Source organism: Atheta coriaria, unplaced genomic scaffold (genome assembly GCF_025399875.1).
Source record: "Atheta coriaria isolate IRGN ID8LTWV9N9 unplaced genomic scaffold, Caltech_Dcor_3.1 hic_scaffold_6_pilon, whole genome shotgun sequence".
Lineage (NCBI taxonomy): Eukaryota > Metazoa > Arthropoda > Insecta > Coleoptera > Staphylinidae > Dalotia > Dalotia coriaria.
This window is the reverse complement of record NW_027045448.1, coordinates 12264532-12288355: the sequence shown is the minus strand read 5'-3', so window position 1 is coordinate 12288355 and position 23824 is coordinate 12264532. Positions and strand designations below refer to the sequence as shown.

The following is a 23824-nucleotide window of genomic DNA, read 5'->3' as shown; positions in this document are numbered from 1 at the left end:
GATTACTTTCCGCGATCTTGAGTTTGTTTGATTGTAAACTTGGGAATACTTAACATTGGCGACTGTAAGTCATTCGCAACCTGCCCGAATGAAGATGGTAGTTGGAAGGTGGGTTCCGACGGGTTCGGAAGGATTTGGGCCAAGGCTAGGTCATGCTTTGGGGGCGGCTTGTGCGTGCGCCCGATGTTGCTAGGTCACGCTGGAGCGCAATCGTTGTTCCCAAACGCGTGTCTCGGGAACCGTGGGGACGGGCATTGCACATTTCAAGCGATGTGAATGTCGGCCGCCTGCGAGAGGCGGTTTACGTAACCTGCCGTTTGCAGGCTTTCCTCATTCACAAATTCAGGCGTTCGGATGACGTCAGTTCGGCGAATTCAATTCGTTCGCGGAGATTCAACTTGCCAGGAAAAACAAGCCGAAGGGAGTGAGTGCAAATAGTGGACGAGTAATGTAAGCAACGAAATATAGGAAGCAACAAGAGGAAAAATGTAATTTTGAGTTGATTACACTGTCTTACAACCATAAAATGTACTCATTATTGTTTTTGTTTATTTTTATAGCGTTAAAAAGATATTAAAGCTTAATAATTGAAATAATAGAAAATATTATGTACAAAATTAACTATTTGTTATAAAATTATTTAGAACAACTTATTTCTTTGTAATTTATCCGTAAATATTAATTTGAAACGTATTTTTGTGATTTGTTTGACATAAAACCAAAGAAAAAGCGCATAATCTCTTTATGCAACCCTAAATACCTGCAACTGGCATGAGTATAGGCAACGCAAATACCAATTAAAATCTTATGTCAAACTGGAAGACGTTCGAATCATCAAAGTGCACGTTAATAAAGAGTATGACCTTTTATTTCAATGCTATTGTTGCAGAAGTCTCTAATCCTCACTATAATAATCTTTTTCTTATAAAAAAGTCATTGTCTGGTTTGATTTATGACTGTATACAACGTCTTTATAAATATTTTCTATACAAATATTCAGTAAATATTGAAAAAAGTGATAATAAATGAACACTACAAGTCTAGACACTTAGACAATTTAATTTATCGCAAAACTATGTAAACGGAATACGAACGCAAATAACACATTCCTTGTTTACATGAACCATAACCTACTGCATTTTTCTGGCCTTCGAGAAAGTTTAATTTAATTAGCAACAGAGATAATCTCAATCTGACGAAATTATAGTTTCTGCGAATCAAAAACATACATTTGCAATACAGAAGGAAGTGAGAATTGTACAAACGACACATTACTAACAACGAAATGAGTAAACGCGATAATTCTTTATCAATTTCGTTATAATTTCATTCGAAACCCACTTACATTCTGCGTTGTAATATTAAAACATTCATATTTCCGCAATGATATACATTTTATAGAATTTGTTAGATTAGATTTGAGGTTAGGTTAGAGTCAAGTAAAAAAAAAACACAAAAATTCGTAAATCATTTATAAAACTTAAAAGTACAGAATTATTCAATATTCGAATTAATCATTTTGTAAACTTTCACAATGATGATTTCATGATTCAATGTTCATCGGATAAAATGTCGTTGGACATGAGATTCGCATGTGACGTAGTACGGAATGAATTTCCACTTTGTGCCAATTGAGTATTGAGTCTGTATATCATATAACACATCGCACAAATCACCAACAACATCAATGTCATTAATGTGTAAACAACTTTTCCGCTCGCATATCCATGATCAGAAATACCATAAACGTCTTCTTCGTGTGACACAATCGCTTCCACATCTCGTTTTCTTAATTCTACGCATGATGTGTTTGTCAATACACCTTCAGCGGTCAATTTAACATTGTCATTTTTAGTGTATTCATCAATTTCAGCTACTAGGTAACATGCCCATGGGTTGTGGTCCAGTTTAAGGTAAACCAAATAAGGCATATGGTGAAACACAACTTTATAATCCAAATCAGTCAAGTTATTGTGTGATAAGTCAAAAGTATGAAGGTTAGCTAACCCCATATTACCACTACCAAAGAATGCGAGTAATTGATTGCTTGACACATTGAGGAAACCTAAGTTAGGCATCCCAGTAAACATTCCAGTCTGAAACACTCGTAATTTATTATTGTTTAAATGCAACTCGCGAAGATTTGGCATATCTGAGAAAGCAAAACGTCTTAAAGTGCTAATTTCATTGTGTCCCATCATCAACACTTCCAAATTCAACAGTTTTTCAAATGCAAATGGTTCCAGATTACCAATACGATTGTTAGTAAGATCCAAAGTCAAAAGATTCTTCAGAGTGTGAAACGTTCCTTGTGTAATCTCAGAAATTAAATTGTTACTCATATTCAAACTGACCAACTCAGTCATGTTAACAAAATCACCCATTTTGAGTACACTGATTTTATTGCTGGCCAAATTCAAAACGCTTAATTTTGGTAGATTGCTGAAGTTGCCAGCGTGACTCAACAAGTTGCTTTCCAAATTCAAATTGACCAAAACGTCTAATCCAGTCAAAGCCAATGGATCAATGGACTCAATGTCATTGTATTCTAAATTCAGACTAGTTAAATTCGCAATTTCTTTGAATGCCTGCGCTGAGATTGTTTTAATATTATTATATCCGATGTCCAACTTGCGTACTTTTTTGATTGACTTGAAGATCCCCGCAGAGAGTTCTCCTATTTGATTGTTTTGCATATACAGATTCTTCATGAAGACTAATCCAGTAAATGCGGATGGTTTAAGTGTTTTGATGTTACACTTACGGATGTCAAGCGTCTGGATTTGATTTCCTGATATGTCGAAACTGTTCGGCTCGATCACTTCGAGATTACAATTGATGCATCGTAAAGTCTCATCGAGCATATCAAACCGATAGCTGGTGATTTTAAAGAATCGAATCGAAGCATTCTCACAGGTTGCAGTCAAAGATCCTCGTTCTCCATAGGAACATTTCTCACGTTGCGCGTATAGCTGAGCTGTAGTACTCAGTAATAACAAATAAATTATCTGTAACATAATAAAAACAATAAAAATTAATTTTATTTATTTGCGCAGAAATCAACTAAATTTTGATTACGCTGCGTAAACGTAAATGGGAAAAACCAGCGTTTGATAGTAATAAAAAATATTTATCAAAGATAACTGTTATCAAAACCGGCGAATTAACAGCAAATAACAATCAGTTGTAATAATTTTACATACACTTCTGTTTTGACTTAATATTAACTATATTATCACCGGTAAATACACGAGAAGATTACAGTTGTATTTTGTTGTGTTGTGGTAAAATAAAGTTCAATTCCACATACCGCACATCGTATAAAAGTGGCGATAACGCATGGGAAACTTAAAAAAGCGTTGATTCATTCTGTGTACGCAATGGCTGAGCGATCGAAACGACGCCAGTCGTATCAGAAATCGGTTGCTCTTTGACTTTCAAACAATCTATATCAATGTACTATGATTTGTTTGTTACACAAATGACTTTGAAAGCTGGCGGGTTGATAAATCTCACGATGTTTCTTTAAATAATAACGTGATGATTTGTCTGAATTCAATTAATTCCAGCCGAAACTAGTAAACTAGTAAAATTAGCAAGCTTGCAAGTATATTTGGTTGCATAACACTTCAAAATCAACACTACTTAACTACGCCATTATAAAAATATGTTTCACAAGTAAAAAGTAAAAAAAAAAAAACTTACTGCGGTAGTCTTAATCATTTTAAACTTAGTATAAGTTTGACTTCCTAGATCACAATGCTCTCCAATGGCAACGCATTACACAATTAAAGTTTTAGTTTGGAACTTTGTATTTTTTAATTTAATATAAACTGGTGTTCACTGAGTTTTTTAGTTTACTGAGTGTTTTTTTGAACTTGGTGAACAAAATCCGCCAGTCCACTGCTGCTCGGACGTGCCGGATAATGAATGATGATGAGCAGCGGATCTAACAGAATGCGCGCCTCGCCACCGTTGATAAGACTATCGCCTCGTAATATCATCACTTCTATATACTTCTATATACGTTGTTAATTCGTTAATGCGCTGGTGGCGTATTTGCCCGACATGACAGCCTGATATCGGTCTAATGAGAGATGCAATGTGCAATATGCTTTGTGCGTTTGGTTATCAGGTTGGAACAAAGTCAGTAGGTTGGGATATTCTTTTGTTTTTATTCATCCGAAATGTTTTTATAATATTTATGTGTAAAGTAAATAATTAATTGTATTTTTTTATATTGTAAATCAGCTGTTGCTGCGAACTTTGTACTTCATTGTCAATAAATATCATCAGAAATTTATTATTAAATTAATCTTGTTTAGTTTTGTTATTTTGATAAATAAATATTGAATATTGAAGTAAATTGAAAACAAAATATTGAAAATTAAATATTTATAAAGTTAAAATCAACAATTGAATTTTTTCTCTAATTTTTCTTTGCATTTTTCAATGTTTTAATGTTTTCTTTCTGTAATATTCCAAAATACATTCAAATTTAATGCCTGAACAACAAAAATAATTTTAATATCAATTAACTATCTAATTTTAACCTTTTAAAAATAGTTTTATCACTGCATTCTGTTATCAAGTTAATTAACTCGTGTAAAATTGATTTTAAAATGTCAATATGTCTCGAAATCACCAGCAATCACCCGCTATGCGAATGACGTCCACGTGACACAATCTCATTTCCTGCTTGAATTTCCTTCTCGCCTCAACACACAGCACTTTTTTTTCCGCAGCGCATCGCGACATTTAAGCGGAAATTAAAATGTGTACGCTATCATTCAATACAAACCCAAACCCAAATACAAATACAAAACAAATAAAAACTAAATTTAAACAAAATATTAGAAAAACAATAAAATCATTCATTATCTATATATTTATTAAGTGATACTCAATATATTCATTATTCAAATATCAATTTTTGTGTGTGTTAAGATAAGACATGATTGCCTAGGTCTTGTGCATTGACATCTTATCAGTTGCTTCTGACAAACACTTCAATCATTATTATCTGTTCCTCAAGTTGAGGAAAATTTAAACACTACCTATGCACTCATGATAATAAATAAAAACCAACAAGGTGCTCAACATGCATTTATATAAACCGCATTGATTCCGAGTTCATGATCAGTGTTTTCTTATTGTTCGGAAGCGTTAAGCTTAAGACAAGATGAAGTTACTTTGTACCAGTTTAGTGTTGGCATTAATGTCTACTTTGGGTAGTATCAGTGCCAAACCGTTGAAAGGACGAGAGCAGAAAGCAACTTGCGGCTATTCGGTAGTATTATATTAGTGTTAAAGTTGTACCTAAACTAAAGTTTAATCATTGTGGTATGTTAGTCCTGTCATGCTGTGAATTCTTCGGGTTTGAATGTGCATTTGGTAGCGCATTCTCATGATGATGTCGGATGGCTGAAAACTGTTGATCAATACTTTTACGGCGGTTAGTATAACATATAATATTCATATTAAACTATTGCGACTACAAATAAAGTAATAACTTTAAATGATTGATGTGACAGTTTCAATCACATACAATTTAACATTTATTCAAAGTAATTTAAAGAAAAAGTTTAAATTGATTTGTAAAAATTATTTTTTAACTTTAGATGAAACCCAACATCAAAAAGCTGGTGTCCAATACATCATCAGTTCAGTAATCCAATCTCTACAAACAAATCCGGATAGAAAGTAAGTAATTTTTAATTATAAGATTTTTAATTGAATTTTTCAAACCGTTATTGCTATTATTCATCGTAAGAATACTTATGCGCATCCTGAGAGTCTTAAAGTGGTGGTAATCAAATTAGCAACTTATTAGTAAGTTGGTAATGACACTCTTAAATGTGAGGTGCGTCTCGGTGTATTAATAGTTGCACGGGGATGTTAATTGAATGGTGCCCGGGACGCGGCTCGTCGCGGTGATAAAGCACGAAGCGGGCGAAGCGGCAGGAAGATGACTCTGGCGAGAGCAAACAATAACCACTACGCGTACCCGGCGTAATTTATGGGAAATTGGAAATTGCATCGTATAATGACGAAATGATGAAATTCCTGTTTGTGCGATATTGCTTTGGACCAAAACTATCAAAGTATCTTGTTCGATGTGCATTGATGTTGACATTTCAAAGCTTGATAGGATTTATTTTGATGGTAACATTAAAATTAAATGTCAAATGGTAAATTATACATTTTGCAATGCAAAATGTTGAGTAAAACATACGAAAAATTAAATTTACTAGTATATTAAGTATCAAGTGGGTAAACTGGTGTTTTTATTAAGTGAATTAAGTACTTTAGTCACAGATTGTTCGTCCGTGGTTAAAGTACCACTTTTTGTGTCTAAAAACCGTAGAAAAACTGCCGATTTGAAGGTGGAAGTAGAAAAATATATTTTACGCAATTTAATGTGTAAAATTATGTTTTTTTAATTTGTAAATTATTTTAACCAGATTCATTCAGGTGGAAACTGCATTTTTCTGGCAATGGTGGAAGCAACAGAGCGAAAGTACTCGGGAAACTGTCCGTCAGCTGGTGAACGCCGGCCGACTGGAAATCATCAACGGAGCATGGAGCATGAACGACGAAGCAGCTGCCCATTACCATTCCATCATTGATCAATTTACATGGGGTTTAAGGTAAACAATACTTAAATTTAATTTGAATACTTTTTTAATAAAAATTATTTCATTGCGTATCGCAGAATGATTAACGACACTCTTGGTGAATGCGGTCGCCCGAAAATTGGCTGGCAAATAGATCCGTTCGGTCACAGTCGCGAAATGGCATCCATTTTTGCTGGACTGGGCTATGAAGCAATGTTTTTTGCTCGTTTGGATTATCGTGATAATGCCAAACGCCACCAAACTCAAACTCTTGAAACAATGTGGCAAGGAAGTCAAAGTTTAGGTAAAAAGATGTTATCACAAAGTGATGAATTTGCTTTTTCTAATATTAGATCATAATTGTTTTGTGATAAAACGACCTATATAGAAATTTAAATTTGAAGCGCACGTTCTCTCTATCTCGAGAGGTCTGAATGTAAACAAACTGATAGCAATTGACGGTAATTTAATTTTTGTTTGTTTAGGACCGAAATCTAATATATTCACGAGCGTCCTCTATGATTTCTATACATCACCTGCGTATTTCTGTTGGGACGTGCTTTGTGCTGATGAACCTGTCAACGATGATGTAGAAAGTCCTGATTTTAACCAGGATAGAATTGTATGGTGTTAAATTTTTGTAAAAATCATCAATTTATTTTTTTTAAACCTAGGTTCAACGATTTGCTGAATATGTTGAGAATGGGGCTAAAAATTATGCAACCAACAATATCTTGATTACCATGGGTGGTGATTTCAATTATCAAGCAGCTGAGATGTTTTACATCAATATGGATAAACTTATTGCGTACGTATTCTTTGATAACGTGATTAAATAAGGTTATGTTATGTTTTGACATGCTTGGTATGTTGCCTACATTTACTTGAATATTTTATCAAGCAAAATTAAATTTCTATCTCCATTCTACGCGATTAGATTTGACGTCGATTGGCATTTACGCTGATCGATGATGATTTTTACTTTCCAGCGGATTCAAGAAGTACAGGCCGGATATCAACGTAATCTATTCGACGCCGTCGTGCTACGCGAAGGCGGTGAACGAAGCGGCAGCGGATCTGGCATTCCCGGTGAAAACCGACGACTTTTTCCCGTATGCCTCCGGCAGCCATTCTTATTGGACTGGTTACTTTACATCACGCCCGAATTCCAAACGATTCGAACGTCAAGGCAACAATATGCTCCAAGTATAAACAATTTCTCAATCTCAACTTTCAAAATATTAATTTTTATATTAATTTATTTATCACAAAGGTTACTAAACAATTAGCGGTGTTAAACAAATCCAGCCAAGATGATTTACTCCTGCTCAAGGAAGCAATGGGCATAATGCAACATCACGACGCCATTACCGGAACTGAGAAACAACACGTCACAGATGATTATGTGCGTTTGTTGACCAAAGCAATTCGACGTGCTGAAGGACATATTGATGCTGCGATTCAGTAAATTAATGATTATTTGAATTCACGCAGGTAAATTCATGTTTTTTCTTGCCCACAGCGGATTATTGGGTAAAACGTCCCCGGCACCGGAAGTCACGTACGAAAGCTGCTTGTTAAGCAACGTGAGTTATTGTCGCACGTCCATTGAAGAAGATGAGTTTACTCTAGCCGTATACAACCCACTTAGCAGGAGTGTCATTCAACATGTTCATTTGCCTGTTACCGGTAGCGACTTCAAAATCACAGGCTCAAAAGGTAAATAATTACAAAATAAAAAAAATATTTTTTTGATTAATTTATAATTAATATCAGGAGATGTAAGTTATTCCGTGATGCCATCCATGGCTGACTTCTCCGAGTCACACAATGTGCCCTCAGCTGAGAACAATCTGATTTTCCCTGCCGAGGTCCCCGCATTGGGTTTCGCTTACTTCCACATCGAGAAGTTGGCGGAGCGCCAACCGGAAGTATCGCAAGTTGACAAACAGAAACCTAATCAGCAACTAGATAACTTGCGGTATTATGGCACCAAGGTACAAAACAAACAAATCAAACAACTCCCAAAATAAACAAATTGCTAAATATTTAATTGTTTACTTATAGTCAACTGGTGTTTCTATGGACCTAAGCACTGGACGCTTAGCTAAAGTGACTCTTAACGATATCACCTTACCAATTACTCAAGACTTCCTCTATTACCGCGGAAGTCTTGGTAATAACAACGGAGAAGACAACCGTGCTTCAGGCGCTTACGTTTTCCGCCCTGTCAAGGACACAACCGCTTTACCCATAACCGAAAAAGCAGAAATCAAAATTATTAAAGAAGGTAAAGATGTCATGGAAATCCATCAGGAGTTTGCATCATGGGCCAAGCAGATTATCCGCGTATACACAAATGAAAATCACATTGAATTCGATTGGTTAATCGGACCAATCCAGGATGCGTAAGTTTTATTGACACAACTGCAAACCGGAAATTAATTTCTATTTTCTCTCTAGCCCTGAGGGAGTGGAAGTGATTACACGATTTTCATCCGATCTGAACAGCAACGCCACATTCTACACCGATTCCAATGGCAGGGAGATGATAAAACGCGTGAGGAACTATCGTGAGACATATAACTACACCGATGAAGAACCAGTGTCCGGCAATTACTACCCAGTGACGTCACGTATTGCTATTAGAGATACGGAGGAAAATGTCGAGTTGGCATTGTTAAACGACCGCGCCCAGGGTGGCAGCAGTCTGAAGGACGGTGAGGTGGAGTTGATGGTTAGTAGCGGGAGATTAATTATTCACGTTTCGATTAAAGTTGTTTGAGTTTTATTTACGCCTTTGGTTATACAGTTGCACCGAAGGTTGCTTAATGATGATGCGTTTGGAGTCGGCGAGGCGCTCAAGGAGGATGAATTTGGACATGGTGTCATTGCTAGAGGTCAAGTTTATCTTGTTTTAGGAAAAATCACTGCGGACAGTAAGAAAAAACGCGCTAAACTTATAACAACATACATAACCTTAAAAAATTAAATTTTTAATTTTAAGGTGTTGATGATGAAAATGCTGCGTCTATTTCACATGATGTCGCACAGAGGAAACTTTTAGCACCATGGACATTTGTTGGTCGACGTGAAAAGGCCTCTATAACCTTAGAAGACTTACAAAACAAGCTAAACTTCCAAGTATAACCTAACCTATAATGTACTTGACATTTTTATAACCTATATGTGTTACAGAGCTCTGCATTAACACGTGATTTACCTGCAAATATTCAAATTTTAACTTTGGAACCCTGGAACGCGGAAAATACGATTTTGTTGCGTTTGGAGAACGTTTTTGAGAAAGATGAACATCCCACGCTTTCCAAATCAACGACCATTAGCCTTGATGTAATAAATATCAATTTATATCTGTCTTATTATGCGCCAATATGAATTGAGATGATTCGACATGTGATTATCATAATTTTATCATTTTTCAGGGTTTGTTTGAGAATATTTCTATCAAAGAGGCGTTCGAAACAACGCTCGGTGCCAACCAGTGGATTGACGAGAATGAAAAATTGCATTGGAATCTGAACAATCGTGATGTAGTCACGAAGAATCAAGATAAAACCGATGCAAGTGGAATTCCAATTGGGAACAATCATAATAGGGTTGCGGTCGATTTGACAAACATCACTCTTGGCCCGATGGAAATCCGCACGTTCATTTGTCATTTGAATTGAACAACATCAATGGATACATTATATTTTTAAATGTTTTGTTTGTTACAAAATAAAATTTACTTACTTGTTGAAACTAATGATAATTTTTAATGAAATCATTCGTGTTGAGCAAGAATAATTTAATTATAGAAGTTTTCTGCTTGTTTTGATCAAACTTTACTTAAAAATAGCTGCAATGTTTGCTTTTGATATTCTTGGCTCTAGAAATGGTGTTTGTGGGTTGATCAAAATTAAATAAAGACTTGTTGATTGAAAAACGGCTCTGTTTGGTCGCATTGTTCGCGTTTTTCTTTAAACTGCTTTGCATTAATTTTCGCCTCACACAATATCAGTGTTATGCACGATTCCACGAACGCTCTCCAGTCTCCACTCATGATTTACGACGTCGTGTCCGATCGCGTGCCGTTTCGCTTGGCCTAATTTCGAAATGATGCCAAACGCGCGCAAGCAGGACAGATAATCCATGACGTCGCAAATCTCAACGGGATGGTCGGCGATGAATGACGTCACGCGCGGTGCTGCGACGCATGGCCGTTGGCGGCGGCGGCGGCTGGCGGAGAGAATAGGGGTGAAACGTTCACGGTCGACGCGCGATCGACTCGCGCGATCCGGCCGGAGCCGAGCTGCCCCGGCGCGCATGCATCCAGCCAGCGAGCCCCCAGCACCAGCGGCGGCAGGCGGCGGCAGCGCAGTGCGAACGCGAGGGTGCGAAGGTGCGCGCCGTCCTCGAACACCGCGCCGCCTCCTCCGTGCGAGTGTGAGTGTCGTGCGCGAAACGCGAATCACCAAAATCTCGAAATTCACTCTCAAGCTGTCAAAAGAAAAAGTTGCTGAGTCACGAATCACACGAATCACGAATCAAACTCGCGCGACAAGCGAAAATCTGCGGCTATTTTCGTTTTGTTACGGCTGTGCATGTGCGTGTGCGGTGCGTGAATACGGATGCTTGGACCAAGTGCCCGCGAGTGCTTTCGATGCGTCTTTATGGCAAGATACTCGGCGAGAGGACGAGCATCGCGAGGTTCGTACACAAACTCTCTTACAGATTCCTTTGTTGTCATCTTTCACCTCACACACACCACACACTACTGCTGTGTTTACGCCGCAGTTACATAAACATCATCATTACCCATTTGTTTTCTCTTGTTTTCACTGTTTATTTACAGTAATAAAACAAAAGCAAGCGTGATTCTTATACGGATTGCAATTTGATTGTTTCTTGAATGGCGCGCTTGAAATTTGCAAACAGTTTCGGCCGTGTGCGAATGCTGCGAATACACAAAACGTCAATAATGTACGTGGGAACCTGTACGCGGGGCCTACCCTAATGTCTGATGGTGGAGGCGCGGGGCAAGCGGCGCGCACCACCGAAACGATTGACGACCCATCAAAATTTAACGCCAGCGCGCCCGGGGCCCAGCGTCGTAAACAATTTTCGACGCAAGTGGAAAATTAAGTTTCACTCGCCGGCACGTGCAATCGCCGCGAGGGCAAAATTGGAAATTTTGACGCCGCGTCAGCGATAATAAATTCTCGATTGTGCAATTAATCACGGCGAGCATCGGCGGGGCTTCCTGCGCAAAACCTTTCGCAATCAATTTCGCATCGTGTCGACGAGTCGTGCTGAACACAATCGAGCGCGACGATTGCGCCCCGGCTCCCTTGTGAGATCGGATTTTACTCCGGACAAAACATTGGAAGAGGGCGTGACCTTTACACTCAAGACAAAAAAAATACAAAATATTTATATCCAAACAGAAAAAATATTAAAAACCATTTAAATGGCATTAAAAAAATAATAACAAACAAATAAACAAATGGATAATTTTATCCGAGCGAGGCTAATGGCCTCAGAATGAAGTAATAACCGCTTCGTGTCCAGCGTACAACTACGAACAGACAAAAATTGATTCGATCAAAACAATCCGCCATCGACATCGTTATTTTGTTTTGTTTACTTTACTATAGACAACCTAAATGACAATATTTTGCCAAGTTTGTTTTAAATTTATTCCTGCTATTGTGAATCACTCTAATTAGTGTCTACCTAGAAGGACCAGTTCATTTCGGGGTTTGGCAGCTCCCGACCCGGGGGGAATATTATGAATGAATCAATAAATTCCTATCGTACAAAATTGATACACACGCCGGTGGGGCAATGGCGACACGATCCACGATTTCATCAAGTCGAGCATTCAAAGCACGGGGGGCGGCGAGACATTAGTCTTTGTTTCCGTCGCGACACATTGGGAATCATCGGCGATGAATATCTTCATATCGTCATTAGAGTTTCGTCGCTAACGATGGCATATTAGCTCCGAGTCTGTGGAAAACCTAAGAGAAGCGATTGAATTAACGATGGAAATCATTTGTTGAATATTTAAACTTATAAATTACTTGCATGCCCACAAAACTATGTTAAATAATATAATAATGTAAGAAATCCCCTCAAAAATGTATGAGAATTTCTGATATTTTATTTTTTACGGACTTTTATTAATGGCTTAATGGCGGCATGTGTAAAATTTATTATTTTTTATGAATATATCATTGTTAGATAGAGGAATTTTAATGTGTTTTCTATTTTTAATTATAAACGTGTAAAATGTCGTAAATCATAAAATATTTGAAAATGCATTGTTTGAATAGAGCGTTATCACTAGAAATTCGAAACGAATTGATGTTATGCTAAAAATGTTGCAAGTGACGGATATAATTTATTGCGTGGAGATAGGAAGTGTATATAAACGTTAAATTTAGAATAGGTAATACACTTAAGTTACTACAACATAAGTTGCAACAATTTTGTTACAATGAAGTTGACGTTTGTTTTTACTGCAGCCCTCGTACTTTTGGTAACTAAACCTTTATTTTATATTAATTATAATTAACTTTTAATTTGTTTATCAATTATTTTACTAAATTTAATTATTCTGTGATTAATTAAAGTAAAATCACAATTAAACATAAAATTAAAGTTTAGGTTTGATATAAAATATTATATTCGACTCAATATAGGCAACTCACATAACATATTCTACGTATGCTTATTCTAGGCATCAAGTCCAACTGATGCCCAACTGGTACTCCCCGGAAACTTGAATGAAATAGTACAGGGTTTGGTTAAGCAAGTAAATAACCTACGAGAAGAAGTAGTCCAGACTTTGAGGAACATTCTTAACGTTGTTGATGATGTAGTTGATGGTTTTGGAGACACCCTAAATAGCACCTACTATAGTGTCCAAAATCAGATTGATGCTCTTCGTGAGCAATATGGCGGCGTCCTCTACGACGAATGCTTCCCGACACGCTTGCCACTTACATTCGTGGAACACACTATCGACGGTGTTAGGAAATGTATTAATGGTACCATCCAGAATACTCTTAATAACATCAAAAAAATAACACACGAAATTGACACTACTCTTGTAACACTCAATGAAATTCCGGAAGAAATTCAGGGATGTAATCTGCGACCAAGTTGTCTGATTGGTTTGAAAGTTCGACTTATGACAAAATTGACCCCGGCGATTGCAAAAATTGGTGTGGCCGTAGCAGATACTACTCTAGTTTTGGGCACATTGCATGATAGAATTATTCCGTGTGTTGCATTGAATGCCGATTATATCGACTGGGTTGACAACTCTGTGTCGAATATTACAAGCTGCGTACAGAATCTTCGTCCAAGAGTGAATTGATTTACTAGTATATGACTAGTATATGACTAAGTATATGACTAATAAAGCATTGCATTGAATTAATTTTTTTTTACTTCCATCTTTAAAGTGCCAATATTTCCACCGTTTTGAGACGAAAAAGTGGTATTTTAGATACAGGCAGACAAGGCAGTGAATAAAGAACTTTAGTCACGGGTTTTAATCACGGGGTGGAGCTTAGGCGACCACCGTTTAGCCACTTAATACTTGATATTCAATTTAATTCATTAATTAAAGTTTTATTATTAAAAATCCTTAAAAATCCAATTACCACGCTATAAAAAGAATAAATCAGTAAAAACAATTTAATTGTCGTGGAAAGTAAAGAAATAAATCATTAGTGTTGAAATTAATAGAGGAATTATTAATTGAACACTAAAAAGTAAGAAAGCAGACATGATAATTACTAGAAACATAAAATCGAAGTTTTTCTGGACACTTTTTTAAGAGTTGTTAATAAAATAAAGTTTTTTAAGGATAATACTTAGAAACAATTCGCTAAAAACTACCAAATGAGAATATAATTATTATGTACTTGTAATTGTAAATGCTTTTGTTATATTTAATTTATGCTCGCATAATTATGTTAGTTTTCATGTTTTGTGAATCCAACCTTCAAAAATTATCTCTAGAAAAAAATATTTGCAAAATTTCGTAAATAATGATGCAAGTACGTGCAAAATTGATGCATTAATAAACAAATAATTTCTTTTTCATTCTATTACGTCATGTTACAACTTAGATTGGATATACATGTTCAGAACTTGTACCGCAACTCAAACTATTTTTTTTAAATTTACGAGAATTTTGTATGAGAAAAATTCCAAATTTTTAACTTTGATAACTGCAAAAAAAGTTATAAAAAATACATATCTGCCTTTCCGGCCTCATTTTTTCCAACCCATTAAAAAGTGAATTTTTCATAGATCCGAAACACATTCTTCAAGCGTAAATAATTGATGCGATGCCATCCTTCTCGCAGACGTTTGGAAGCGGAAACAAAGGACCTACTAGCCACCGCCGCCCGCCGCCTCTCCGCTTCCCGAATCGGGGTCGAATTGGAACTAAATATTCATTTCTATTATTCCGAGGCGCAGGTCGACCGGCGTTAAAATTGAATCGCGCACGATGACTTATTCAAAAACTTACACAAACTTCGGAGCGCGCCGCAGCTTTAAAATCGATTGATTTACTTCGGAAGCAATATCCCAATGCCCCGCAATCCCATTTCCCGGTAATTATCTCCTGCTGGCTACGGCATGGTCGACCTGGACGAGGTAATTAATCAATCAGGATAATTGATTTGCACCTATTATGCATTTTTATGTCACATGTGTGATAAATTACACTAAAATGTAATTTAGTTTATGCAATATTAAATTTTGGTAATAGTAGCTAAAAATATAGGCAACACAAGTTGCATAACCACTAATTTAATGTACGACCTATGAAAATGTCCGAGGAAAGGCGTTCTGACGAATTGTCTCGCAGGACGACTGGTAATTTATCTAAAAATACAAGAAGCGTGTAGAAGAAGGTCAGCCCGACGTGTTCGCTGCAAGGACGCGCACTTGCACTTGATAGAAAATTGAAAGTAGACGCCCCTCACGTGCTCACTGTTTACGTAATGCATCGGGCTTGCCCGTCGACCGCCAAACCGAAATGCCGACACCTCACAAATCGTCCGACACACCGATTTACACAAGGTACAAAGTACTTACAATCCAAACATCCCCCAACAAGATTATGTTAAACTAACTCCCAATCGACTAATCCTACGTGTAATATTCACATTGAAAAGTATATTTGGTTGCCTATAATCGTATTTGCAGATTAGTTTTGTTTAAATTTTAAAATTTTGATTATTTCTACACTCTGTAGTTGGTTTTGCTTTGTGAAATCGTTATCGGCGCAACCTTCGACGAAGGCCTCAGGTTGCGCCCGCTTTCGTCCGCAATCGGGCGCGCATTAATTACGAAAAGTTCGCGTGCTGGCGTCGCATTTGCAAAGCGAGCGGCCATATTTAGACCGTTGCGATTCTTAACACCAAAATTCCAGCATAACGTAACAACATGCCACTCGGGACAAGTTCAATGCCAAAAACAAGCACCCCACTGGGACGAAAACCTCAAAACCCTTTTTTTTTTCGCTGTGCGGACATAAAATTAACATGAATTATGTATCGCGTTTGCGAGACCAAGCGACCATCGATCCACCCGGCGAATTTAATGATAAATGTTGCGCGATGATATCGTATGCATCCGTATATTTACTTATAATAACAGCGTGATGAAACCGTGGATAACTAAAAACGCCAACAGCCGCTCGGGCAGTAACCTAGTTCCCAGAAGTCAGAACTCAGCAGGTTTTCGTGCATAATTTCCCAAGTTATCTTACTCGTGGCGGTGTGTGTCGTTGTCGACGCATGCGACGAGGGGCGGCATATATTCCGTACCATCTTTGCTCTAGTGTTTAATTTGTTTGTTTAATTATTTAAGCCGCGCACGAATGCACGTTTCTCACGAAACAGGTGCAACACATCTCATAGTTTATTTTTTATAATGAGAAATGTTCATTTGTTTTGTAATTACTTTTGTTATACGATGAACTATTTTCATGTTTTGATGAAATGGGTAAAAAAAAGTATCAGCGTCATAGCTAACAATACCAAAATGGCAAAAGTTTCTATTTTGGAGTATGGTGCCTAGCACCACGACAAACCGGCCCCCGGTTTATGCTCTCCGGGCACGTGCGAGCGTCATATGGATTTTTGCGTCCATTTTTCGTACCGGAGGTCACGCAATCCAGTGATTTATGCGAAAGAAAATCACGTAAACAAACGTTATTTTGCAACACATTCGTTATTTCCTCTTTTTGCTTTCATTCAAACACTCACCTTGTTACCCCGTTGCGGAAAATCGTGTTAACCTTCTTTTATTATTGAGTTTTTTTTTCTTGCTGGTGAATGTACAATTAAATGTGCAATCATGATGTAATTTGCATGAATATGTTTTTGCAGTTGAATCGATGAGTCCACGAGCAAGGGCGCAGGAGGAGCACGCGAGCACGAGGTGATCGGCATGCAGAGCACTGCCGACCGGCGCTCGGAAGACGCGGCCCCAGCCGCTCCCGGACGCAGCACGCAGCAGGCAGGTAGGCGCGACCGCCATCGCCGCCGCCGCGCGTAGCCGCCGCTCGCTTCGCCGGCTTGCCACTGATGGTCATGTTCCATACGCGCGACATATCGACGATGATCATCCTCAACGACGCCGACGACGACTCCCTCGTCTTTTCGGTGGAGTCACTCGTCCAAGCCGGCATCATATTGATTCTGAGCATTACGATTATCGTCACCAACGTGCTGATTATTGCAACGTTTGTTAACTTTCGAGGTAACTACCATAAATCTTATTAAATCACATTGCAACTTAATAAAAATATTTATAATCTTAAATCTGCAGGTCCGCAGGATGTTATCAACACCTATCTGTTATCACTGGCAGTAGCGGACCTCTTCAATGGTATCTTCGTGGTACCACTATCCGTCTACCCGGCGCTGGTGCAGAATTGGGTCTACGGCGACATTTTGTGTCGTGTGATAGGCTATTTGGAGGTTACGTTGTGGACTATAACAGTCTACACGTTTATGTGGATCAGCGTAGACAGATATCTCGCAGCACGTAAACCACTACGCTATGAAACGATTCAAACAAAGACGCGTTGTCAATGCTGGATGGCATTCACATGGATCTCTTCAGCAATGATGTGTTGTCCACCGTTACTCGGCTGGCAGAAACCGCTCTTTGACAAGGAGGCCTATATCTGTATGTTGGACTGGGGCAATATGGCCGCCTTCTCTGCCACTCTGTCAATCCTCATCCTCGGCCCCAGTTTGATTACCATTATCTACACGTATGCGTACATCTTCGCGATGATGCGTAAACTGAAGAGTGGTGTACCTATCCATGACAAGGAGTATGCCACAGCCCTCTCGGAGAACCTCGCCAATCCATCGCACATCATGTCTTTTGTACTGGTGTGCGCTTTCTGGTTTTCATGGACGCCGTACATGGGCGTCAAAGTGTACGAATACCTCTGGGCGGTGAAACTGACACATCCATTCCTCCACTTCGGTATTGTATGGATTGGCTTCCTGAATTGTTTCTGGAAGTCGATTATTTTGGTGATGATGTCGCCCCAGTTCCGTCTGGCATTGCGCATCTTCTGCATGACGATCTGCTGCCGCTACAAGGGCCGCATGCAGGCTGAACTCATAGGAATGGAGGCGGACGACTGACTACCCACCGCGATAGCGAGCGCCACGTCCGCCGCCCCCGCCATTGCCCCCGATGCCAAGCGGCGGTCGGCGGTCGCGACGCTCGGCCGGGTGTTTGCGCAATGCGCTCACCTGCTCGGCTTTCCGCTCTCGCTGCAGGGTCTCCTCTTCAGCGACTATCAACATGTGGCGGCGAAGCTACGCACCTGGTGTCATGCGCTTGCCGCCAAGCGCCATCAACGACCCAGTGTTGCGCAATAAGAAAAGAAGAACAATCCCAAACACAACACAAATAAAAACCGAAAATGCAAAATGCGTTTCAAAGGTCAACCTAAAACATTAGGAGAAAAAAAAAAACGTAGTCTGTAGTCAATTTTCGTTACGTACGTTTTCATTGTTTTCCGACGTTAATCTGAAAAAGACGCTTATCATCACTGTGACTAGGTTGTAAAGAAGAGGTACATAAATTATCAGATATCTAGTTGAATAGTTTTTAATTACGTAGTGGAGAAAAGTCCGTAGCGACCGTTGTAGATACATTTTTAGCGTAGCGATGACTAAATGAGACAAAAGTTATTCGTTGTTGTTAAATCCGACAAAAAACAAGCAAAACGCGAGAAAGAAGCAAACAGTCAATTATTATTACTTAATCATTACTAGTTTTTTATTATACTGTATAGTTCAAGTTTGTCGAGGCGGGCAATAGTCGACGCTCATTCATTTTTCAAATAAATGTTTAACGATGTGGACGTTATAGATATTAAACAACAAAGTAATATTAATTAAGGTATATTAAACATTTAAATGCAAATACATTAGCGAATCACTAATCCGCATACCTAACCTAATTCCAAAAGAAATCTTAACCTAATTCTTCAACTAAATGTATTTGCATTTACAGAGTAAATCCGTAGACGATGTGAATGTAATCGTATTCAATTTATGATGAAGAAAAAAATGAAGAAAACTAACACCAATGAAAACTTACTAATCAAATGAGAATAATAATTGTACGCGTAGAGAATTTGCTTCAAACTTGCTTATACCGACGAGACAACCAAATTTTTTCCTACGAAATAAGCGCTTTTATCGAAAAAGAAATTTTCAAAATGTGCCACCCAATCGATGATTACTTCGATAATCATCAAGCTAAGCAACTTTTGTAAATAATTTTAACTCAGTTGGATACAATAAGTATTACCTACTACGATTTCGTATTTTTTAAGGTTATAATTAGCTATAACAAGCAAAAACATGACAAAGATGCAACGAATCTTTTCATTAACGCGTTACACTTTGATTAAGCAAGCATTTTTCATTAAGTAGCAACATTTTACACAAAATACGTTCTAAAAATGAGCAATCTACGCAATCTACGCGAAATTACAAGTGGTAAACAAGATGGCGGCCGCGTGAATACCAAAGACGTCGCAATTTGATCAAAAAAGATTCACACACGCTGTGCAAACGTGCCGAAATCTTTACATCCGTGTACTGCTCAAACGTCAATCAATGAATGCATGCAAACTAAACGACTTTGTACAATATTAATTGTTACGTGTGATGATGAATCGAACGAAACGACGAACTGTTTGAAGCGAAGACACAATCAAATCAAACTAGCGAATACACACACGATGCGCATAAATCTGAGAAGCAAAATCACAATAAAATCATAAAAAGTTGTCCACCAAAGCAAAAACTTAACAAAAAGAACTTAACAAAAAAGTCCAAGCACACAAAAAGCACACAAATTATTTTACGGTATTAAATTACTTTTGAAATATTAAAATATATCTCAAGTCTCAAATAAAATGTCTAACGATTGAATTCAAAGCGATTTGGATGTACATAAATAAGTTGCTAGCATGTAGGACAATCTGTTTTTAACATTTTAAACTAAAGTAAAATGCGGAGACATTAAACGTTCTATGTAGTTATCGTAACGTGAAGAAACAACAAGAAATGAATGAAAATAAAGGTTATAAGTGTAAAAATTACTTTATAACCTCAAATATTGACAAAATTATATTTTAATCGGTATGCAACTTGTAAAACAAAAAGCAAAGAAACCTTAAGTACACGATGAGAAAAATTAATAAAAATTATATCAGGTATACATAAAAGTAACTAACATAACCTAACAAAAAAGATAACAAAGAAGAAAACACGACGATATATGATATATTTTTATATAGAAACCGATGTAATTTGTATTCATTGAGAAACAAATCAATTATGTAATTAGTAGAGCGTACAGAATTCTCCAAAGATGGAAATTATATGCATGTCTAAACCAGATGTAAACCAGTTTTAAGAAGTGTCTACGATCTTAATCCAGAAATTATATATTTCAAAATTAATAAGAATAAAATTCAAGCAAAGAATATTTTAAAATCAAGCAAAAAAAATTACGAATAATTAAAGTAATTCATATACGAATATTATCGCATGATAGTAGATGATAATAAAAAAGAAAACTTTGAAAATGAAGAAGATAAAAATCAATGAAAAAAAATTCTTACAAGTTAATAGAAATCTTTCTCGCTTTGTCGACGTTTAGGTTTAGATTGAGAGATCGTTGTTGTTATACTAATTCTAATAACTCATAAACATTTAATCGCAGCATGATTAATTAATCACCAAAGTTATATTGATTGAGAATTATTATAATCAGCCCGCGGAATGTGCGCCATCTTTGTGCTATGTGCAATCAATTTTTATTCGCATACTGGACGAGAATCGAATTTTCGATTGACTGTTATTATTGTGCGCTTTTAATGTATGTACTCGTACTTTGTATACAAAATGTTTTAAACAATCAAGTTAAAATTGGTTTCTGTTAAAAATTATTGTTTCGATCAATGGCAGCGCCACCTATGCCACAAATTACAGTTTTTCATGAATAACTTAAAAACTAAATAATTTATATTCATGATCTTTTTACAAATCTATTCAGTATTAAATTCTTCATCATTTTGTGTAATTTTGTATTGATAACAGTATTTTATCAAAAGTTACAGAGTAATTTGGGTGAAAATCATGATTTTATTCAAAAAGAAACTTTAATTGTTTATAACTTTTTATATAATCATCTTATAAACAAAATCTTTACGTAATTAGACGTATAATTTATTTAAAAATGTTTACACAAAAAATTATTCTCTTATCACAAATAGTTTTTGAGTAATTAATGAAAAACTGTTACCAAACAAATATCATCCATGCGCAATTTCAAAGAAACGCTGTTTTACCTACTTTACTTGATTGTTTACGACAGTTTATGCTTATCACTAACTAACCGACAACACTAACAAACACCTAACACATATATGTACCTATGATTTCCATTCTGCGTTTGTTTGGACGAATTGTACACAACACAAACCTGCTGAATCAAAGGTGCAGGCGGCATATTGTTTCCAAAAAGGCCTATATTATATTATTCAATGACGAAATGTTGCATTTATATAGCAAACACAAAAGCAAACATAATCATATAAACATGTGTATTTTATCTATACTCTTACTCTGTCTCTAAGATACAAGCAAACAAGAACGCATCGCTATATAATCATTTCGACTTTTAACGCTAAATATCCAATGCTTCTGTATGGTGCCATCACGCATGCGCAATAGCGTTGTGTCATCCAATATGGAAGTATTGAGATGTTTGCTATATGCACACTCTGTGCAGACTTTTAGCAAACTTATATATTGTGAATGTGTACCAATAATAATCACAATGAGCACACTATCGAACTCTAACGATTTCCACTTCGGCTTATTACTTATATTATTTATTGTTAATTAATTAATTATTGCGTTTGCCTAAGTTCTTTTCACGAACACAATTGACGCAATCAGATCGAATGAATCTCGCAACAATCAAACAATCAATTTTTATAGCGTTGTTCTCTCATTGCAGCCTCATCATGAAAACTATAAACTAAAATAAAAATTTATAAACTTTTGCCTTAGTTAGTAAAATCGCTTTTTTAGATTTCTATAAAGATGACAGCATAACACTTTGAAAATTATTGCATGTCAAATAAAATAAATGTTAAAGTTAACATAAAATTACGTTTTTGTTTGTTGCATTCTTCACTTTCTATATAAACTACTAATCTAATCATCTCTATAGCGCGTATAATTACGTTTTTTATTATCGCAAAATGTAAAACGCAATCAGAAGTTCTGAAATAATGCGCGCGACATGTGTACGCCGTTCGTGTACTGTACTCGTACTACTAAACTTGTAATTTGTAAGATGACTATTGTAGATAAGCGCTAATTTACATTTTATTAATGATACGGATTCATATTAAGCAACAGATACATAAACTCACATCTAAACAAAAAAGAATGGTACGCATTAATTCCTATGATACTATTGTATTTATTAATATGAACGTAATTGTTAATTTAATCGATAATAACGATGACGATTTATTACTTTTCTTATATGAACAATTATGCTGCTCTAAAATTGCCGTAACTGTAATGTAAATTGCATAGAAACGCAAAAGGCTATCGCGCACGCGCTGTGGTCAAACGAAAGGGTAAACATAAGATTGAGTAATGTGAGTAATTCTGTCTTGTACGTACATATTTTCAAACACGAATATTATGAATTGTAACAGAGAGAGAAATTAAGAAAGATAGACAGTGAAATTAAGGAAAAAGTATAGATTTTTAATGAAATTGAGAAATATCTGTGAGATGTATAGAAACAAGCAGCAAACAAACGGCGGGAATGATAATGGAATGTAAATGACAAGTACTAAATGCAAGATTTTTTAGAATGTAAATAGGTGAACATTATTAATCAATTATTATGATGAAAACAAGAATATTACTTAATTAATAAAAAAATGTTTGTTATGCTCAATTGATTTTTTGCTTTAGTAACCTCTGTTTGAGATAGGGTTTTATTCCTTATTAGAACTAGCGAGATATCATCTTTTGAGTGATATGAAGAATAAGAACTTTGAAAGTGGCAACAGCACCAGTAAAGAGCTCAATTTAATGCAAATAAGTGACTTGCAGCGCCATCTTCATTCGAAACACTTCCCCATGTCCTTCCCCAAGATTTAATCCAACTTTATGAATAAACAATAAATTGGGCCATAAAAAATGTATTCCAAGAACAAATTTAATACTTTACAACGTGTTTTGAAATTTCTATGCAAATAATTATTTACTAGATCGTAAATTTACTGACTCCATTGAATAAATAACGAAGAAATAAATTAGCCTTATTTTGTACAACTGAAAATTTAAATAATTAAATAAGCTAATTACCTGCGCATAAATTCAACAGACAAAAATTTAAAATTTTCTACGTCACGTTTTTTTAAGCAAGTCTGTATGATAAGCAAAAAAACACACCTGTATCTTGTATACAAGATTTATTCACCGCAATTCGTGTGTTTTTACCAAATTATTTTTTAGTGCCAATGATAAGCAGACACTAATGTATGCTTCAATGCTTGTAATAATAAATTTAATTGCAAAACAAAGATA

General features: G+C 36.5%; 3 protein-coding genes across 3 annotated transcripts; 2 read left to right on the top strand and 1 right to left on the bottom strand.

Annotated features, from left to right (window-relative positions):
• Positions 1-1457: 1457 nt before the first annotated feature.
• Positions 1458-4013, bottom strand: LOC135793981 (insulin-like growth factor-binding protein complex acid labile subunit). The gene is made up of 2 exons (XM_065305105.1): positions 3706-4013; positions 1458-3008 (listed from the first exon to the last, which is right to left on the bottom strand). Exons 1-2 carry the CDS (start codon positions 3721-3723, stop codon positions 1551-1553), a joined length of 1476 nt encoding a protein of 491 aa, XP_065161177.1. The 5' UTR covers positions 3724-4013; the 3' UTR covers positions 1458-1550.
• A 1104-nt stretch (positions 4014-5117) lies between these two features.
• On the top strand, positions 5118-10379 carry LManII (Lysosomal alpha-mannosidase II). The gene is made up of 17 exons (XM_065304311.1): positions 5118-5290; positions 5353-5455; positions 5622-5703; positions 6465-6650; positions 6716-6921; positions 7103-7239; positions 7292-7425; positions 7607-7823; positions 7891-8081; positions 8140-8336; positions 8394-8614; positions 8685-9025; positions 9081-9354; positions 9430-9556; positions 9625-9761; positions 9816-9968; positions 10061-10379. The coding sequence occupies exons 1-17, from the start codon at positions 5183-5185 to the stop codon at positions 10304-10306; spliced, it is 3060 nt and encodes a 1019-aa protein (XP_065160383.1). The 5' UTR covers positions 5118-5182; the 3' UTR covers positions 10307-10379.
• A 529-nt stretch (positions 10380-10908) lies between these two features.
• On the top strand, positions 10909-23189 carry DopEcR (G-protein coupled receptor DopEcR). Its single transcript, XM_065304312.1, has 3 exons — positions 10909-11327; positions 17042-17414; positions 17484-23189. The coding sequence occupies exons 2-3, from the start codon at positions 17240-17242 to the stop codon at positions 18317-18319; spliced, it is 1011 nt and encodes a 336-aa protein (XP_065160384.1). The 5' UTR covers positions 10909-11327; positions 17042-17239; the 3' UTR covers positions 18320-23189.
• Positions 23190-23824: the final 635 nt, after the last annotated feature.

What these genes read in the sequence shown, in the direction of transcription:
- LManII (XM_065304311.1), top strand. Translation starts at nt 5,183, where the DNA reads ATGAAGTTACTTTGTACCAGTTTAGTGTTGGCATTAATGTCTACTTTG. An exon ending in AAGCAACTTGCGGCTATTCG is followed by an intron (nt 5,291 to 5,352) that starts GTAGTATTATAT and finishes GTGGTATGTTAG; the next exon opens with TCCTGTCATGCTGTGAATTC. An exon ending in ATTTTAACCAGGATAGAATT is followed by an intron (nt 7,240 to 7,291) that starts GTATGGTGTTAA and finishes TTTTAAACCTAG; the next exon opens with GTTCAACGATTTGCTGAATA.
- DopEcR (XM_065304312.1), top strand. Translation starts at nt 17,240, where the DNA reads ATGGTCATGTTCCATACGCGCGACATATCGACGATGATCATCCTCAAC. An exon ending in AACGTTTGTTAACTTTCGAG is followed by an intron (nt 17,415 to 17,483) that starts GTAACTACCATA and finishes TTAAATCTGCAG; the next exon opens with GTCCGCAGGATGTTATCAAC.